We start from the raw sequence: 21,699 nt of genomic DNA on the forward strand, positions 1-21,699 counted from the left end.
ATGTTTATGATTTATGGACTTATGAAAAAGCGAACCTACCTAAGTTCCAGTATTCTTGGAATAATAGTTATGAGTTATGACCAATTCAATAATACACAGGCTTCCGTCAGTAAAACTGAGCCATAACATACTCAAAGAAAAGCTATAAAAGTTTACATCCATCCGTATTTTTTATGGTCTTAAACTCCATTAGTTCCGACCTCGACCTTAAAAATATCGTTGCGCCGTTAACATTTGAAACAGAACGTTATCCATTACTCGTAAAACCAAGCGAATTGACGCTACGAATAAGATATAACCGAAATGAAAAAGTCTAGGTACAAATATATTGGTATTTCAAATTTATTACTCTCCAAATTAAAAATTTCTCAAAGTTAAAGAAGTTCTATAATATTTTATGATATTTTGGTTGCAAGTTTTAGTAATAAAGGCCTACAGAGAATTTCTGAAAAATTATATTAGCGCTTAACTTTTAGTAAATGAAAGCTTAGATAGAGTTTTAATTTTCTAAATGAATGCAACCGCAACTGCCTGCATTGCTGGATTTTAAAAGTTATCTTAGAATTTGCTACTGACCGACTGAGAACTTCAAGGTGAGTAATTTCAAAGGTATACAAAAAGCCCTGCAAAAAGTATAGAATAACGCTTTGACCACAATAGTTGAAGTGCTACGTGAGGTAACGCAAGCGCATCTAGCCTCCCGAGCACCGAGTCCCGACTCCCGGCCTAACCTCGCTCAGTTTTCCAACTTTCGAGACGCGCAATACTGTATTTCTCACCTATTGCCATCGCACGTTTTGCGAAAGTGTTGAATTGAAGTGGGGGTACTGCATTGACAAGCAGAGGTCCAGCTCTACATGCATGAGAGAGCATGGTGCAACGTTGGAGCGCAGGGTTTGCTTGCTGCTGTGGATCTGAGCTGCGAAAGTGACTGCTTTCTGCTAGAAGCTATCTCAGTGAATATCATCAACAACCATTCAATATCATACACACCTGTTGCCATCGCGCTTGACAAAGTGCGGGTACTGCAGCGAGAAGCACAGGTCCAGCTCCACATCCATGGGAGGTACAGTGATGTCATTAGAGCGCAGGGTTCGTTTGCTGCTGTGCATCCGAGCCGCGAGGGTGACCGCGCCCGCGCCTGCGCCCCCTGCGGCACCCCCTCCTGCCTCTCCCAACGCGCCGCATACTCGGAGCCTGGTCACGCGCAGGGTGCAGAGCCTGGAACAAAAAACAAAGATATGGTGAATTTCTTATGAACAGAAAGATATTATTAGTATACACTCGCTGATGCCCGCGACTTCGTCTGCGTGATTTAGGTTTTTAAAAATTTCGTGGGAGTCATAGCCTATGTCACTCTCTAGGTCTTTAACTATCACGCCGATCTGTTGCTCCGTTGCGACGTGATTCAAACACACTTTCGCATTTATAATAATATGAGTAGTGAATTAGTGATATGAAGAAGACAGAGTTTCTTTTAGGATAATTGTTTACGTTAACTCCACTAAGACATCTCATTCTCGTATTGTCAGGTTTCAGGTTTTTTCTGGCACCTGCAAATTAAGGAACCAGCTTCCGACCAGTGGATTCTCTCAAAACTGCAATACGGGGACGGATAAACAAATTTGCTAAAGGCGGCAGTTCCTGTGGTACTTATGTTAAGGTGCATGGGCGGCTGTGATCATTTAACAGCATCGAAACGCTTGTTCACTTGCTCAGTTTTATCCTCACATAACTACGAACAAGAGGCTTGTATCTGGGCTACTACCTACGTGCCAATACTGAAGAAATTAGTACGAAAGAATGGAGCAAAAGAGTAAAGAAGCAAATAAGCAAAGAGAGTGTAAATTATTTTGATTATTTAAAAGCACTTATAAAAGTTTATTTGAGTAAAAATATATTCTATTCTATTCTTCATTAAAAAAAGATACGCATTTATTTATAGGAATCACGAAAGGAGCGTGAACTGTGACGAAATTAATTTTCCACCGACCCGGTGCAATCACACCTTTTGTCGTGAGTTGAATAGAACTTAGAAACACTCGCAAACCGCAAATCTAAAATAGAATTTACTAATATTTATCGTGATTCAATTCTCTACATTACATAAGAAATACGGGTACCTGTGGGTACGATCAAAGCATTCAAATATCCTGAAGTGTCAGACGTAATCCATACAAATGGGTAACCCTATTTCTGTGCGGGACGGGAACGTAACAAGAATTCCATCTCATCTTGTATTCATATACGGTAAATAAATACGACGTACAAAGGGAGCTGGATTAAACAGTTCTGACATTAATTTCATCAGAGCAACAAAGAAATGCGATGGCAGGTGGGATTTATAAAGATTTTTTTTTTTTTTTTTTTTTTATTAACTATCAAATATTGAACGTATTACAAATGCTTTTAACACAACAAAAAAACCACTAAGGTTTAGTATGTTGCTTATCATTCCGTCCATTAATCGATTTTGGGTATAGTACTTCCATAAATAATATATACATTATTTATAGAAGCACTAGGGAACATTACAAGATAATAATTTGTTATTTTTAATTTTTCAAAAATGGGAATTGTTAATATTTGTTTTGAAAGTATGATTTTAACTTGTGTTTAAGGTTAAATTCGGTAAGTCCTGACCTAAAAGTATTATCTAAACTATTTATTAGGCGAGGGATCATGTACGCGCTGGTGCGCTCACCATATTTATTTTTTGCAAAGATGGTAACTAGTTTTTTTTGAGTTACTTTGCGTGTCTGAATTTTGTTAATAACTTCCTTTTGTATGGCTAAATTAAAAAATTGTTCTTTCAGAAGCGTAAATTGTACTTTGTCATAAATATTAATCACTTTACAATACTTAAATATAAGATTTTCATTATTTTTTGCAAGTAGTTTAATATTAAGAGGAACAATGGTTTTTAAAATCCTTAGTTGCAACTGATAAACATGTTGTAAGTGCGACTTGTCGGTTCGACCATAGCTACTCAACCCATAAGCAATTATGGAGTCGGCAAGAGCATTGTACAGCATCAATTTGACTTTAAAATTTAACCTCTTTCTAATTATAAATAAGTTTGCCAAGAATGCTCTGAGCTTATCACATACATGCTTTATGTGCTCATGCCAGTTGAACTTATGGTCAATTATTAATCCTAAGTATTTATGCGAGTTAACTATTTCAATAGTGGGACAATTACAGTTGCTATGTGGTTGGTGCAAACAGTTATGATTATGCGCAATAAGTTTATGTTTTAACATGCTGTTAGCTTTTAAATTTGGTGAATGTATGTGGACTAATTTTGTCTTTTGAGAGTTTAATATTAAACCACTGTCATGACACCATTTATTTAAATTATCAAAGTCTTCCTGTAGCATAAGCAAGGCATCATTGACATCTTTAGCTGCTACAAGCATGCATGTATCATCAGCATATTGGTACGTAGTACAGTGGCTAAATATCTTATTCATATCATTCACATAAGCTATAAAATGCAATGGTCCAAGCACGGAACCTTGAGCTGTGCCCTCAGTTACTGTGATTGGTGCGCTATAGCTGTCACAGATCCTAACGCGGTAGCTTCTATTACTCAGATAGTTTTTACACCAATTTAAAAGAGATCCCCGTATACCTGAGTTTTCTAATCTTGTAATAAGCTTGTTGTGATCTAATGTGTCAAATGCACGAGAAAAATCAATAAATAAAGCCAGAACATGTAGTTTTTGGTTCATCCATGAATTAATTTGATCTGTAAAGTCTGACAATAACATTGTCGTATTCTTACCGGGCCTAAAACCAAATTGGCTAGAGCTTAAAATATCATTTTTTTGATAGAACACATGTATTTGATTACAGATATATTTTTCTACTATTTTATCTATGGAAGATGTTAAAGTGATTGGCCTATAATTATTTATGTCATCATATTTACCTTTCTTGTGTACTGGTCTTACACAACCTACTTTAAGTTCATCAGGATACGACTCAGTTTTAATACAGGCATTTATAAACTTAGCTAAAGGTTCTGAAATTATATTAGCAATGCCCTTGATGTCTCTCATTCTAACACAATCAAATCCTGGGGCTTTATCAATACGAAACCTATTTATTAATTTATAGACACTATCCGGCGTTGCCTTCCTAAAATACATGCTACAATTAGATTGTATCGTGTTGTTTTGACCAAGATTTAATAAGTTCTGGTTGCAATTCGGCAATATATTTTTCACGGTAGTGTCAAAGTTGGTCGCAAAGTTGTCTGCAATTTGCTGTGGTACACGACTGAGCGATTTAAAAGCATTTAATACAACCTCATCAATTGATCTTACTATCCTTCCTGCGATATCATTTAGTAATTGCCACAATTTTCTTGAATTATTAAAATTTTTAATTATTTTCTTTTTATAGTATAAATTTCTATAGTATTCAGTTATTTTATTTACCTTATTTCTTTTCCTATTGTATTCTAATCTTAACACTACGTTATTTTGATCTTTCTTCCATCTATGAAACAATTCATCTCGCTTATTACTCAAATTAATGATATTTTTATTTATCCATGGCGCCTGGCAATGTAGTTTTGAATTTATATTAATAATTCTCTTTGCCTTTGAATAAGCATTATTAAAAGTATCAGAAATGAAAGTATACATTTGCTGCGGGGACTGCATATTGTCAATATGAGACCAATCCGCACATAATTCCTCGCCTAATATCACAGGGTCATAAATAGGTATTTGCTTGCTTACAGTAAAGTTAAGTGATCTTGATTCGTAAATATTGCATAGTGCTATTATGGTCAGGCGATGATCCGCCAGTACCGTATCGACCGCAGCCGTGCAAGGGTCCGCCGTGTGGGAGCGCACAAAAATGTGATCAATGCACGATTTTGTAGTTAAACTTAATCTTTTTTCAATACGTGTATAATCACTAATACCACACTTCAGACCCTGTTCTGCCAGTAGGTTTAAATACTTATCTCTCATTACGGATGACAATTTCAGGTCTATGTTCATATCTCCAATAACTATAATGTTGACAAAGTGCTGTAAGTTATCTAATAATAGTGACAATTCATTAATAAATAGCTGCTTATTATAAGATGGAGGTCTATAAATTGCACACAAGGCGATTACTGTATTACACGGTGTTTTAATAGAACCAATTATCGACTCAAATGTTTGTGAACTATAGGTCATATAAGTAAATTTTAAATAGTTCCTTATATACACGATAACACCTCCGCCTTTTCTATTCGGTCGCAGTTGTGAATGCATTTTATAGCCAGGAATGTTGAACAAATGACAGACATTCTGTGCTATACCTACTTCGGTTAATATTATTATATCGATGGGATGTAAACTTATTTCTATTAGATGCAGCAACTTAGCGTAGTTTTTTGTTATTGAACGTATATTAATATGTATAGCTAAGAGATTAATGTGACAATTCGGAAGTTTTTTGATAAAGTTGTTGCAATTTAAACAATCAAAGTATTCAGTTATTTCAGGTGATTGTATATAATTACTATCCATTACAATTTATATGCAAAAATATCTTTTGAAATGAAAATAATGAAATACTTGAATAACTAATATTTATAATATAAATAAGTGCAGGTAGGTAGGTAGGTACTCACGTTATTTGGTTAGGGATTCAATATCCGACATGGATCTAATTAAATGCACTTTACTTTCCTTTGTTTTCCTTGCAAAAACTTTACCATTTTTACACCAGATAAATTCATATGTTGGACGTAGATTTTTTTTAGCGTTATACAACAACATTTTATTATGCGGTGTTAGGGCTTCACGAATAAAAACTGGATTTTTAGCCACTTCGTGCAATGCATTAGTTACAATGTCACCAACTGTAGGAGTCACTTGCTTGGCCGCGGAAATCCATTGTTCGCGGGACTTTATCGTATGTAATTCCACGAGAAGGGAACACGGGTGATCTTTACGGATTGGCATGCAGCGGGTGGATTTTACATCGTCTATGGCCACCTTAAGCTTGGTGGCAACAGATTTCATAGTTTCCAGGGGTTTTTGTATAGCCACTTCAGGTAGTCCAGATATTTCCAAGGAATTCAAAAGTGCTTTTTGTTCCATTTCCTGCATCTGGGTCTCAACGCAGACTACTCGAAGTTCAAGGTTCTTATTTTTGTTTTGAAGTTCGTTATTTTTGTTTTCTAGCACTCTAATTCTACTTTCTTGACCTTTAACACACTCTTCCAAACTCGACATCTGTTCACCTAGAAAATTGAGCGAAATTTCAAATTCTTTCTTGAAGTCCTCGAATTCTTTCTTAAAAATTTTTTTCATCTCCGATGTTATCTGACTGATTAGTTTGGAGTTTACGTCCTTGCTAAGGGGTGCTTCTTCCTCATCGTCAGATTCGTCCACAGAAACAAATGTTGACGATCTGCGTGACACGTTGCATATGCATTCGGCGCAGCTCCATTCTAATCCAGGGGTGTTTCGAAGAGTCGCCAGCTGTTTATTGGACAGCTTCGCACATTCATGGGTAGCGTGGACACTTTTTTCACATCTGCTACACACTATACCAAAAACTTTCTTAGTTATATTTTTATTACACGTAAAACATTTAGTAAAACCCATTTTTGTAATTAGGTATTCTTCGCGTAACACAATACACTGTGCGTAACGTGCGACGCCAAGCGACGGATTTATCGTATTTTTGCTTAGCGCCTCTCGTTTCCCTTTTTTCGTGTTCCCGAAATGTTACGACGACCTTTCAGAGTTCATGGCAGCTGTTTATTATATTGAAAACATATTATACTTATTTCTTTCTTTGTTGAGAGGAATATTATATAGTTGGAATCAAACTGTATCACACTATCGTTATTTATTGTTGGTATATTGAACCGTTGACACGAATTGTCTTATCAATTCGTCACTCAAACGTTTTCTGGACATCAGCCCATGACCACAGGCGATTTATCTTCTCTATTATAATAATAAATTGTAACAGTTTGATTAATTTATCTGTTATGAGTATTATTTATTTATGCGCATACCACCCAAAAACCACTAGAGATGATGTCGAAATTTTCGAAAGCAATCAGTCACAATTAATACACATAAAACAGTCATAAAATTGATATGTATACCTACTGAACCTGGGATACAGTACAGCTTAAACCGAAAACGTGAATCTATAAGCAAAAGCAGTATTCAGTGGAAATGATGTTCCAATAGGGGAGTGAAACGCGCTAAGAATGTGTTTAGGATCTGCATGAATATGGCATGTGTTATTTAGTTTTCGTATATGTATAAGACCATTCGTTCATTTGTATTTTTAACATTTGATTTGATTGAACATTTGATTGAATAGTTTTGCGCATAAATTGCATATGCGTAGCATGCGTGATATAATATCTGCACGGACAAATCGCCATTTTTGCTCGCTATATTCCGCTAAAATCCCTGCCGGGCTCTTAAAGTGCAAGGACGGCGTAGGTAGGTATATAGCTGGATGCAAGCCTCGATTTGCGTCTCAGACTTTATTTTTCTTGCGGTCTCGACATAGTGAAATTCCTTGAATATTGAAAATGGAAATAGGTTATTTTGTTAGCCGAGAGGTTCATATATTTCTAATATAAATGCAGAAGTAAAATTAAATCGGAATATACAATATTGCGACAAGCTCGCAAACTAATAACTAGCAAGTAGGAATAGGATTTTGAATTGACGACCATAAAAGTTTTGCGACTCATATTTTATTCGTGACAGCAAGCTACGTTGAAATAAGTTCCGAAATAAGTTCAAAAACCGGTCAAGTACGAGTCCGGCCTCGCTCGTTTACGGTTCCGTACATAATTGTGAACCTCATATTTTGGGTGTATGATATATTTCTTTTCCAGAACAAGTTCCAGAACAAGTTCCAGAACAACGATGAAAAAATGAACAATGAAATTTTAGAACATCGCACAATAAATAGTGAAAGAAAAACCCAAAAAATGTTCGTCTGTTTTGGTCACAACTTTCAAACTATTTAATAAATCGTTTAATTGTTTAATAAATCTTTGTTTTCAGTATTTTTGTTTTTAAGCACAGTATAATATATGGTACATAATACTCCAAATTTTCATGTTCCTAACTAGATTAGTTTTTGAGATAGCCCCCGTCACAAAAATGGTCTAAAACTGACAACTTTGATGGCCCCCATTTCCTTATTTTTTTGAGATAAAAAAATATCTTTGAACTATACTCAATGAGCACTACACAATGATACCGCACATGCTAGGGTAAAAAAAAATCCGACTTCTTTTACATGTAATGAGAGCCCCCCTGAAAAATTTTTTTTATTGAATTTCTAATTCAATAAATTTTGGGTCAAAGTTCTACACCAAATACCCAAATTTCAGGTTTGTAACTCATTTCGTCTATGAGCTAGAGACTTGTGACAACAGACAGACAGACAGACAGCAGAGTGGCATTAATAGAGCTCAGTTTTTACTCTTTGGGTACGGAACTCTAAAAACAAATAAACCGGACCGTGCGCCAACTTTCATAAACTTTCGAAAATGTCTCTCATCTATATAAAAGGCTTTATTATGCTTTAATGACGAAGAAATGAATAAACTCGAGCAACGGGTTCAGGAGCTCTAGGATGCCGTAAGATGTTTTAAATTGCTTCAACTTTACCTCATTTTCATGCAACATAATTGTAGCAGGTCAGCTTTAATAGACACTTCAGTTTTAATGAGTCTGGCTTCAAAGGAAAAGTCGGTTACGTTCTGGTTAAAGGAAAGGGCTCTAGCAACGAAATGCATTTTGGTATTTCCCTTTGGCAAGCAGCAAAAATCAAACCGCGACAACCTTGGATTTTTGGAAAACCTATTTGACCTAAACCTAACCTAAATCCTTACTTAATCTACTAAATATACCTTAAAGGTACGAAGGTATTTAATAGAGCACAGCATAAAATATGATAGTGCAAAAAACAACAGTATTTTTGAAAGAGACCCATGATCCTCTTTGAGAAAAGTACATAATAATGCACAGCTAGCAGAAACAAAAATGTGATGATAGTAGTAGTAGAGTACTTGCTCTTACACTAGTTAATTTTCCATTACAGATCTAATTAGTTGTGGTGAAAGCTTATTTCTACGTCATTAGGGATATTGTGCCTTCAGGCCCGGAGATGATGCGATTACGTTGTGACACAAGCCACAATTTGCTTGGATGCCTTCGGAGAAAAGGAGCTATTAACCTGAGACAAGCTCACGCTCAATTTTATTATAAGTTTTAATAGAGATAACATTTGTGAGGGAATGCTATAAAATGTCGAATGTAAATCTGCTGACAGTAAATCCCTGTACGTGTGAAACATTCATATCTTCGAATGAATATACTCATATAGGTAATATTATGTTAGAGCTTCACAATTAAATGCATTGGTTAAATGGATAAAACAAACGCATTTCCATGGCATAAATCCTGTAACATGCAGAGGTTTAATTAAATTCCTATCAAGTATTTTTTAATGTAAAATATGTTTTGATCCTTTTTAATCGAACTTTCAAAACATATTTTCGGAAAAGGGACGAATAGCTGAACAAAAAAGGATTTTTAATAGAACAAGTTTCGCTGATAAAAACAGTGATCTTAGCGCCTACAGCGCAGAATAATAAGCGCTTCTAAAGACGACGTGAGCTGCGTAACAATATTGTGTAGGTACAGAGTAATTCTCCACGGGTTATCGAAGATGTATCTACTTACAGAAACTCCGTGTATGTTGTGGTGAATACAAGTTGCAATTGTCTATGTCTCAAATCAAACTTGCTAGCAATCTATTTATTTATTTATTTATTTATTTAATATTATAAGGTACGCCCACAGCATGTTCACAAAACACTTAAAAATACAATAGTATAACAGTCTTATTCAGTGTGACACACCACTTACGGGCACACACAACTCATGCAGGTAACACAATGTAAAATACTACAATGTAATGTGAAATCTAGCTGACACTCATATTCTAATCCTGCACTTCCGGCTTACTAGGTCTCAAGCTCAGAAAAAGAGGAGTAAAAGAGGTTAATGATTAGGCTAACCACTCGACATGACTAAAAAGTAAAAACCGTTAAAAGACATGGTTCACATAAATCGTAAATTGGAATCCACAATTCCAATTTATGATTAGTAACTAAAAGAACAAAATGGCAATTTTTCGTTGGCACCTTTAAGCTAGTCTGCACACAGCTCAATTTAGTCATAAAAAAGGTTGAAACATATATCGAAAAATATGTGCAGCTTTTATGAATGGAAATTAAAAAAAAAACCAGACATCATTCAGCTTCAGTCTGCAAGTTGTCAATAAAGTCAAATAATATTATTGATTACCTTTAAACAATTTTGTTGTACGAGTTATCGAGCTTTTACAAGATATTAATAATTTTAGGCGCTAGCAAAACCTTAGAAATATAAATTAAATAACATGATACGGATAACGGATTATTATATGCATAACTTCATACACAGGTAAGATAGCTACTTTTTTTACGAAAGTGGATCAAAGTCAACTTGAAGTCAACACTTTGGAGCCTTTTACTAGGGTTCCGTACCTCAAAAGGAAAAACAGAACCCTTACCTATACGATCACTTTGGGCTCCACTATAGAATTCGTCACCACTTAAGATAAATTAGTTATTAACTTATCTTGATTTGTCGGTTTTTATTATAATCAAAGGACCATCCATAATCTGTGGCTACTTCAACGGAACTCACGGAAACGGCAACGAGATGATTCACGCCTAGGGACTTTCTGCCGCTATGATATGGTGGTGGTGTGGGTCGTCTGAATGTACACTCGTATACAATTTAGATCAATAACGATATAGGGAGTTGCTGACCTAATTAACTCGACAACGATTCTTATGTCGTAGAAACCAGTTGCAGCCTAACAAAATATTACTTGGTGCTAAAAAGTATTGTAACAAATCCCACACGACGAAAAATGTCTCTATTTGTGGGGGAAAAGACACTGAAACCAAAAAAGTCGGAGGCTTCCCGCCGAAAAGGCCGAGTCAGAAACATCCCCCAGTACAACCGCATGGATGGAAAACGTATAAAGTCGGCGAGACCCGAAGATATTCGCCATTTCACTTTCCTGGCCAGGTAAATAAAATCCTAATAAGTTAATAATATATAATTCAAAATTTAAAAACCCCCGTCAAAAAAACTCTATAAGAAAACTAGAAAAGAGCTAATAACTTTCAAACGGCTGAACCGATTTTCTTCAATTATAGCTAAGAATACTCTCGATCAAGCCACCTTTCAAACAAAAAAAAAACCAAATTAAAATCGGTTCATTAGTTTCGGAGCTATGATGCCACAGACAGATACACACGTCAAACTTATAACACCACCTCTTTTTGGGGATTAAAAATATATCCACGCCACGATGAGTGAACCCTATTATAGCTTTGTAGCCCTACTGTAGTTGATAGCTTATAGCTTGAATTATTAACACAGGCTACTTTTTATCGCGGAAAATCGAAGGGTTTCCGCGAGATTTTTACATCCACGCGGACGAAGTCGTATTATTTAGAACGTGATATTTTATTAAAATGTAAGCCATTGCTAACCGTTTACGGGTTGGACTGAAATCTGAAGACCAAAAAGGGCTTAGGACTAAAGCAGATAGAATACTTTAGTATGTATATAAGAATTCAATACACAGAAGACGAAGGCGACACGTGTTCAATGAAATACAATTTACAAGCAACTGAATGAAAGCATATACCACTACACACTTAGAGCTGCAACAATACGCCAGGTGTCACGCGTAGCACATTGATATGCTTTATTCAGTTCCTAGGTAGATTCCTCCGATATCAATGAGTTCCTTGTATGCCTCATCTGTCTGGCATCACGCCGCGTTGTCGTCGCGAGTTCTGTTTATCTCAGGCTTTATTATACGCCTGCTTTACTTAGGTAGAATTTTTGAAAATCTTTTCCGTTTCCTGCTCCTGGAGTCCTGGACTCAGGGGTTTGTTTAGTTGTAAGTTGACATAATTGAGGCAGTTTCACTTTTAATATAGGTACACAGTTTGTGTTAAATTAAGTTTGTAATAAGACCCAGATTTTAACGGGGAATAATATGCTAGATCGAAGATGCCAACCCTAAGCATCGACGCTCGCTAGCGATTTCAGCCCTCTTTTAAACTTGCGAACTAACTCAGCCCATTCGATGCAGACTGCAGAGATTATTCAGATCGTTGAAATAAAATACCCGCACAAATTTTATTTTACTTGATGGAGAAAGATCGCTTTTAAGGTTTTTATTTTTTAGTGTATTCTTGATTCAATACGAAATTATAATGTAGTTTTTATTTTAAACTACAGTGACTAGTGGTGCATAGTAAAATAACTAACGATAGACAGTCAATCGCCCGATTTAAAAACAAAAAATGTTATTAACCGACTTCTCTCTCTCCGAGGCTCTCAATTCGGAGCGTATTTTTCCAAGATTTCCGTGATATAAAGATTTTTATATTTAATCGTTAGAGGAAGCTTTCGACTCGAAATGATCTTAATTACCATTTAAATTCAATTAACTTTGGCTCAGTAGTTTTTTATCCAGCTTCACGCAAATTGGTTCAGAAATCTCGGAGAAAAAACGCGTAGCGAATTGTGAATCTCCTTTTTTTTGGGAAGTCGGTAAAAATTACCTAAGTGCTTGCTTGCAATAAAAATCCATCGCGAATAATCGTAAAAGAGTAATAAAATCGGAGTCTACTTTCAAAAGTCATTACATAGATTATTTTCATTATCATCATCATCATGATCAATGCATCGCCGGCTCCCTACAGAGCAAGGGTCTTCTTTCAGTGTGAGAAGGGTGTTGGTCATGGTTTACCACGATGACCGAGTGCGGATTAGCAGACTTCACACACCTCTGAGAACATTATGGAGAACTAAGGCATGTTTTCCTTCAACGCTAAAGCAAGTAATATTTATTACTTAAAACGCACATAACTCTGAAAAGTTAGAGGTGCGTTCCTGGGATCGAACCCCCGACCTACGATTACGAGGCGGACGTCGTAACCACTAGGTCATCACAGTATAAAGCTTTTACTTTAATAATAATTCCTGCTCCGAATGGTTGGGGTTGTTTGAAGGATAAAAGGCAAAATGGAGTCATAAGTATCCTAGAGTCCCTACTTCTAAGCTTACGTAAGGGTTGGTACAGTTGTGGTTTTAGTTTTTTTTTAATGTTTTTTCCTCGTTGTTGCACACCTAAAAGCAACAAGCCGGATCTAATGCTTAGGTATAGCATTGCATTCCAATTAAACTTAGGTAAGTACATGTAGATGAGCCATACTTTGAGAAAGAAGAGGAGCATACCGCAAAAACAATGTTGAATTGAAGGGAGAAATATCGGAAACACAACGTTAAAATATTAAGGAATACTATGTCAGAAATCTTGCGGCAAGTCCCAATAACAACTGTAATAATATTCAACTCAACCGGATGAACGATCAGCGAATACAGAGGTCTGTAACTAACAGATATTTATTTTCTATATTATCCGTTCAACAAAGTTTGGCAGCCCTACGCTAAAACTGCGTCAGGCTCTCTCTGCGTAGTTATGTTAGGTTTAGAATATTCGAATGGAAAATATAGTCTGCAAATAAAATGAAATGCGCACAACTTGTGCTATAGTTTTGCTTCTTTTCGAGAAATAGATTTGTGTTGTAACCCGAACGATTTTGTTGAAATTGAAATTTGAATTACTATAAAAAGATAACCCAGACTTTTAAACTACTTTTTTAGTGCAGGTGCGAGGACTATAAAATTATGCTTGCCTGTTCTTTTGCCTTCCAAACCGCTATTAAGTAGAGTCACCAAAGCCATAAGTTGACCTACATGAAATAAATATAATTTAAATTCTCAAAAGGATTAAACTGTGATCTGATCTTGGTGAAACGTCACACAGATACTTGCATCCTGAAGAGTGAAGACAGGAGTGCATCCCGGGAAGCTCAACGTTGCCACAGATGCCAGAATATAATATTATGTATTATGCAAATTTAAAGACGCAAGTATTATGTAACAAAGAATTTTATTATTATTTAGTACAGCCTAAACTATGCATCTGGCAAAATAAAAGCATAATATACGGAGTACAATAGTAATATTACGAAGGGTACAAAGGTTTAAAGCACGCTACATAAAAGCAAATAGCCATTCGTGTCCAAAGAGGCGTGTGATCTGGGGCGGCGGGAAGTTATTCCAGCTGCGAAAGACGGAAACATGACTTACAGCTTTATGTAATCCTAGTAAATGCCTTGACTTACTAGGTATTACTATTATTTTTAGAGAATAATAGCCCGTGTAAAATTATCAATATTCCCCTTACCCCCAACTAAGAACGCAAATTGTGCTAGGAGATACGACAATCCGATTAAGAGACCCTTACAAACTTACGAACACCTTAAAATTCAAGATCTCCAACGAGGAAATTCTACCTTTTTTAGCATTATTATAGCGCTGACATAAATTATTGTAAGATTTTTAAAATCTGTGATGAAGATTTATAAATTTAAAAAAAAAACTGAAAAACTGTTCTTTCAAAGTAAGCTTTCATAAAGAATGCAGTAGTCAGCCTAAAAAGAAAATATGAACAGAAGTAGACAGTAATAAAGCCTAACAACAAATAACAGTAATCATTCGCGTTCGTGGAGCTTTATAATACCAGACAGCGGAAAACAATTCAAACTACGATGAATGGAACAAAGAGAATAATTCTGTACGGTATAATATGTTACTTTGAATTGGTCCACATTATGAGTTTCGTTTGGGTCCCTACAGTAGACACTAGCTGACTGACAGTCAAATAAATACCATACAATAGAATCTGTGAACTATGATCGTTTTCCAGTAGGATTAACATATCACACATATCTTGAAGAAAATAGTAAACAATAGTGTAAATTATGGTAAAGAGGCAATTTATGTCAAACATGAGAACAAATTATGGAAATTGGAATTACATGGTATATGGGGAGTATATTGTCAATATGGGGAGTTTATCTATACTTACTAATAAATAAAATTGGAGTAATTTCGAAATAACTACCGCATATTAAGGTCATATGGTTATTTGAACGATACCATAACTGAATCACACGTTTTTAAAATTTTTGTCTGTCTGTCTGTCTGTTTGAAAAGGCTAATCTTCGGAACGGCTGAACCGATTTTGACGGGATTTTCACAGACAAGTAGAAAATTGACCAGGGAGTAACATAGGCTACTTTTTTAACCGACTTTCAAAAAGGGAGTTGTGTTTTTCTATCTATGTACACCGAAATATCCGATATTTCTGAACCGATTTGCGTCGTTTCTTTTTTAATCGATAGAGGAACTTTGCGACATTGTTTCATAAAAAAATTGGATTCCAAGTCCTCAATCCTGAGGCTGCAGGGGATCTGACCAATCCACGCGGGCGAAGCTGCGGGCATCAGCTAGTTGTCAATAAAGATCTTTAGTGTGCAAAATATATACAAAAAACTTAATGAGCTTAAGAATCAAAATTTTACTTAAGTGGATTGGAAAGATTACTGAGGAAAATTCGCTTAGTAACTGATCATATAATTGTAAGTATATCATTTATACCGTTATTACATCAAACATTAGCAACTGTAAGGCTACAATGGGTGCTCGACATCTATTGTATTCGATGTAGTTTTTATGCACATTTTATCACTGCGCTAAATAGGTATTTTTATCACACGTTTCCCAGTGTGACACCTCGTGAGTCACAGCTAAGTACTGTCTACAAACAGCTACAAATCGTTTAACACTCCCAAACTTATGTCACCTTGAACTGTCCTCCACCCTGTTTCAATTCAATTACGCAAGAAATTGGACTCTACCCGCCTATCTTGCTAATGGAAGTTGGGACGAGACCCCCGATTGTAAATCTCTATCCATTGCTGCAGAATTTGTTCGAGAAATGTGGTAATTTAAAGATAAATGTGAACGCGTATTGTGTATATAGAAAAGAGATTTGACACATCTCCATATTATTTTGGCAGACGAAACCGCAGTGTCACGCCATTTTGCCTTGAACAGTAGAGATTCCGATAATTTCACATAATTCGCGTTTAACACAATCGTTGTGTACATGTATAAAAGCTTTCATTGGATTTTCATAAATGTACGATTGATGATATTTAAAATACATTACTTTTGTGGTAAATGAGAGATTGAGCGTTACATAAAGGAATGTAGATACCTACTTTAGTGGTTTACCCTAACCACAATATTCTCTTACCCACTTGCGATATCCTATACAAAATAACTTCTAGCAAACGATAATGATGTAGGTACAACTGACGGAATAACATTGAGAAAGCCCTTGTGGCCGTTATTTTAGTAAATTGTATTATTTTTGTATTTCATGGTAACGAATACCCCGAATGGAATGCTACAGTAATTTAGCTAATACAAACCAATCAAAAACAACAAGTCCGAAGTTCTGATAAGACTTTAGACGTACTATGTTTCTACTCAGTTTTACTTATTTTCTTCTTTGATCGATTGTACTTTGCGTTCTTCATTCGCGAGCTTATCTCATGTAAATCGCATATTAATTAGGGTTTTGCGCGTGATCTCGATTTTTGTCGGTTCTGATTCTGGTACCACGTCAAAGGGGCCACGAAGCGTGCTCCACATTTCACAGTTACGAGCTTAACACGTGCCGGATGGAACAAGCATAACGCTTTTGCAGGGATGTGTATTACATAGTAATAATATTACTAATAACTAGATGATGCTCTCGACTTCATCCACATGGATATAAATTTTATCAGAATCCCGTGAATTTTATCAGACTTTTTGATTTTGAAACAAAAAGTAGCCCTCCTTAGAATGTAAGCTATCTCTGTACTAAACGTTAAAAACGTTAAACAGATGGACCATAAAAAGCTAGCAAACAAACAGACTGTATTTCGCTTTTATCTATACATATAATAAAATTGTAGAAAAGTGGTGTCTGTACAATGGAAATATATAAAAAAAAGTAGCAGGGGTTGTTATTATATCGATGCCGAACCCGAAATTGTAATTAATTTTTTTTGTCTGTTTGTCTGTGCACGCTAATATCAGAAACGGCTTATTCGATTTAGATACGGTTTTCACTAATATATTGTAGTAAGCTTCACTTAACATTTAGTGTTTATTTCATGTCAATCGGTTCATAAATAAAAAAGTTATGTCAATTTAAAGAATCACGGCGAACATTTTTAACGAACAGAGTATGTACTACACGCCTCGCGCCTGAGCGTCCGTGGCTATATAAAGCGCGCTGAGAGCTATTCCACGCGAACGAAGTCGCGGGCACAGCTAGTAATAATATTATAAGTAATCCGTATACCAAAGGTTGCCTGTAAGAGATTGCTATAGCAATAAGGCCGCTTTTGTACCACCTAGTATAGTTTCTTCTGTTTTCTGTATTATGTTTGTGTGTGCAATAAAGTTTTCCAAAGAAATAAATAAGTATGGTGGAGTTAACATGTATACGGATAATAAGTATGGATGACTAACTTTTTCAGTCAACTGTCGAGTGGGTAGTTGCCAGAGTTGACGACATTCTCAACTGGGGAAGAAAAGGCTCTATGTGGCCTCTGACATTCGGTCTTGCCTGCTGTGCTTTGGAGATGATGCATTATGCTGGACCAAGGTAATAACCCTTTATTATCTTCACTTGTAATTATAACGCGATCAAAGAATATTAACATGATGTCATATATTTAAATCGAACAAGGGTATGGTACATAAAACTGTTATGTTAATATGTGTATAAAAAATTGCGAATAACCCCTTCTTTCGCTAAACAGAAATGTCGTGCTCTAGCATTGACTAGGTATCCCAGTCCAGTAGGTATATTTCTAAGCCAAGATTTTCTTCTACCGTATCATTTTCCTCTATAACCTTTTTCGTTGGATGGTCAAAGTTAGGTCACCCCCTAATGAAAAACTTTTGCATGGTTGAAACTTAAACAGAAACTTTTATAAAGACATAGATAGACTATTATAACAAGTGTAAATTAAAAATTTATAACACCCCCGACAAGTGAAGGTTACAGTAACTAGAAAAGAGCTGATAACTTTCAAACAGCTGAACCGATTTTCTTGGATTATAGCTAAGAACACTCTCGATCAAGCCACCTTTTAAACAAAAATACTAAATTAAAATCGGTTCATTAGTTTAGGAGCTACGATGCCACAGACAGATACACAGATAGGTAAACAGATACATACGTCAAACATATAACACTCCTCTTTTTGGGTCGGGGGTTAAAAATTGTATCATTATATTTTAAAATAATAATATTGATTTCCTCAGATATGATATGGACCGCTACGGTATGGTTTTCCGAGGGACGCCGCGTCAGACCGACGTGATCATCATCGCGGGCACCGTCACCAACAAGATGGCGCCTATCCTGCGCAAGACCTACGACTTGATGCCGGACCCCAAATGGGTGGTGTCCATGGGCAGTTGCGCCAACGGGGGCGGCTATTATCATTATACCTATTCCACTGTGCGCGGTGCTGACAGAATTATACCGGTAAAGTGTTGATTTTTTTTTTTAATTCACTATAACACACAAGTTTAGGTAATGCGTATAAATAAATCGCCTCTTTGCATTCATGATTGGGATTTTTAGGAATAATGATGCGGTTAGCCTAGTAACGTCCATATACGATTCGCCACAAAGTAGGTACGGCTTCGATTCCTAGATTAAACTAACGTTTTTACTATCCCACTTTAGTGATAGTAACCGAAAACAACGACTTTTAACCTGCTCTACGAAGATTTAGCGGTGATAATGTAACGGCCAAATTCAGACCATCAAAATCGGTAATCCAGTCACTGATTTGGGTTAGACAGCGTAGTCACAATTAGGCCACACCACTCTCAGTAAATCGGGTTATACACGAATCCATAAATCTAGGTTGATATCTACGTTCCCGGATGCCCCCCAACAGCGGAAGCTCTGTTGTATGCCATGCTGCAGCTTCAGAAGAAGGTCAAGCGTATGCGGATGTGCCAGACTTGGTATCGCCATTGAATATTATGATTGTCCTTCATTGTTGGAATATAACATTACGAAATATAATTATATTATTATTAAACTTACATTGGTTAATAGAAACATTCGTTCTTCTCCGATCAATTTGAAATATTATTTAACATTGTTGAATGGAAACATTGATTGATATTTGATACTCTTTTTTTTAGGGTTCCGTACCTCAAAAAGAAAAACGGAACTCTTATAGGATCACTTTGTTGTCTGCCTGTCAGTACTAGTAAAGTAAGCTAACCAACTATACCAAACGGGGTATCATATTATGGGGTTTTTATTGTATGAAAGGGTTTTTATTGTATAAAGAGAGCAGTGATGAGGTCTAAGTTGGAGTGCGCTTGCCTAGAAAATCCCTATTCACTCTTGCCTTGAAGGTACTCGTCCTTTTTCCTAGACTAGAAGAGCCTTCTGTGCTCACTCAAAATCTTTCCCCAAACATCCTTCGATTAATTACTACCCGAGATTAATAGAGCAGACAGCAAGTGAAACAACCTTATTGATTTAGAATTTGCTTTGGACAGTTTATTCACTGCCCATTTGTGGTTTATGGGGTTCTAAATGGATCGTTTTGCTACTAAGATGCAACGGTTACCATTAAAAAGTCACCAGTAAAAAGCAAAATGGTTTGCACAAGTCCTTATTCATAATACATATTAAAGTTAAAACACTTAGTTAATGAACCTTGACTTGTGCTGCTTGACTATAGCTTCTATTGGCGATCAAAGTTTAACGATAACGTAACTTTAACCGCCTGTCATGCAACTAAACCTTAAAGTTTAGATTATAGTAGTATCTTTGTCATAGTTAAGCACTTTTATACATAGAATTATGTTTGAACAAACAAATTATACCTAAACGTTTTATGAACATTGTAGGCACAGTACGCTCGTAGGCGGGTTTCATTACGCAGCGGCACGTGCGAGCCCTGGTTTTAAATTGATCTACTTTCTATCAAGAGAGATAGGATAACCTTAGATTTATTCTTTGATCCTATCCATCGATAAAATTACGTAATAGTTGCTGTTTATTTCAAAGAAATAGTCCTTTATACAACAGTTTGTATTACGCAGTGCACGTAGGAGCCCTGGTTATAAATCCTAACTTCGGCTTAAAATTAACTTTAGATTTATTATTAAGTAAGAAGCGGCATGTATGTGGAATGTTTTAGAATTGATCTTTCTATATAGGCTAGATATGATTAAGATAATTTGATTATGATGTTCGGGCGCAAACCCAGATTCGAATCCTGCAGGTTTCGCAATTTATTATATGTATTGAAAAATTATTATTATTATTTAGAAATTTCCTTGAAGTGTAGAGAAAACACTATCATAAAAATTATAAAAATAAAGATTTGATTATGATTTGACAAGATGACTTTGATTTAATCTTGCCTTTCATCTAAAGTCTAAAACTACGAACACAAAATGTACATTCGTATAAAATATATGCTTCATTAAAATAACTGCTCTCAGCATAAAGTACCTTTATATGGTACAGAGGCTAGTTACAGTCGGTACAGTAGGTAGATGGGTAGGTGGCCATACTTGAAGCGGCGCTCGTCCAGTAAACTTGACGGTGTATGGCTATCAGTTGCTTAGACGCCACTCCAAGTCCGCTGCAAACTTGACGGTAAACTTGATCGTGTGTGGCCAGCGTTAGACAGTGGCACGTGTGAGTCAGTTACATTGATCCACTTTGTCTCTTAAGACTACATCGTTTTGTATACGAATGTTCCGAATGGATTTTATTAATACAAACAAAGCATTATGCTAATTCCATAATCAGGGGGCACGGCAGTGCCCCCGCCAAGACGAGCCAAACGGCGGCCGGGGCGCTACGTACCTTTTTCTCGAAGTGTTTCGCCGTATTTTCGACCCGTCATAACTTCGGTCTGGATGACGCTAGAAAGCTGAAATTTTCAGTATAAGGTGTCCTCAGCAAATTTACCAAATATACCAAGTATCAAATATCTAGCTTTTATGGTTACAGATTTATTGATACCTAAAATACGCCGATTTCGTCCCTCACTGATGATCATCAAAACCTCTACTCAAAACCTCTAAGGTACTTCCCGAAGTCCTAGAAGACTGAAATTTGGTATGTAGACTAGAAATTGACTACAAACTACAGGAAAATTAAGAAATTGGAAATGCCCCCCTCTACGCCTCTTATGGGTGAAGCAAATCTGTAAATTCTGTCGCTAGAATGCTGATATTTTCAGGATAAGATGTCCTTGGCAGATTTATTAAACGCATTGAGTACCAATTGTCTAGCTTTTATAGTTTCAGATTTATTGACAGTCAAAACTTCTAGTCTGTAATTCTAGGGTACTTCCCGAAGTCCTAGAAGACTGAAATTTGGTGTGTACACTAAAAATTGCATACAAACTACAGGAAAATTAAGAAATTCAAAATTTTCCCCCTCCACTCCCACGTATGGGGGAAGCAAATTATTTGTAAAGTCTATCGCTAGAATGCTGATATTTTCAGCATAATATGTCCTTGACAGACTTATCAAACGTACCAAGTATCAATTGTCTACCTGTTATGGTTTCAGATTTATTGC

The 21,699-nt window shown here is 36.1% G+C and overlaps 2 protein-coding genes across 10 annotated transcripts in view; one reads left to right on the forward strand and one right to left on the reverse strand.

The window, feature by feature from the left end:
• LOC123875122 (phosphofurin acidic cluster sorting protein 1) overlaps positions 1 to 21,699 on the reverse strand; it is a 126,231-nt gene that overhangs the window by 39,226 nt on the left and 65,306 nt on the right. For all 9 annotated transcript variants that reach the window (XM_045920790.1, XM_045920789.1, XM_045920788.1 and 6 more), the window contains exon 2: positions 994 to 1,221. In XM_045920790.1, the coding sequence (XP_045776746.1) occupies positions 994 to 1,221 (228 nt within the window). The remainder of the gene's footprint in view (positions 1 to 993; positions 1,222 to 21,699) is intronic.
• On the forward strand, positions 10,336 to 19,253 carry LOC123875143 (NADH-quinone oxidoreductase subunit B 2-like). The gene is made up of 5 exons (XM_045920825.1): positions 10,336 to 10,514; positions 10,919 to 11,150; positions 17,594 to 17,721; positions 18,387 to 18,612; positions 19,000 to 19,253. Exons 1-5 carry the CDS (start codon positions 10,471 to 10,473, stop codon positions 19,114 to 19,116), a joined length of 747 nt encoding a protein of 248 aa, XP_045776781.1. The 5' UTR covers positions 10,336 to 10,470; the 3' UTR covers positions 19,117 to 19,253.

The sequence above is a fragment of the Maniola jurtina genome, chromosome 19 (assembly GCF_905333055.1).
Source record: "Maniola jurtina chromosome 19, ilManJurt1.1, whole genome shotgun sequence".
NCBI lineage: Eukaryota > Metazoa > Arthropoda > Insecta > Lepidoptera > Nymphalidae > Maniola > Maniola jurtina.

Excerpts from the sequence above, each read along its gene's own strand:
- LOC123875143 (XM_045920825.1), top strand. The coding sequence starts at position 10,471 with ATGATACGGATAACGGATTATTATATGCATAACTTCATACACAG. Across the intron at positions 10,515-10,918 it reads ATGCATAACTTCATACACAG|AAACCAGTTGCAGCCTAACA; the intron begins GTAAGATAGCTA and ends CTTATGTCGTAG. Across the intron at positions 11,151-17,593 it reads CATTTCACTTTCCTGGCCAG|TCAACTGTCGAGTGGGTAGT; the intron begins GTAAATAAAATC and ends TAACTTTTTCAG.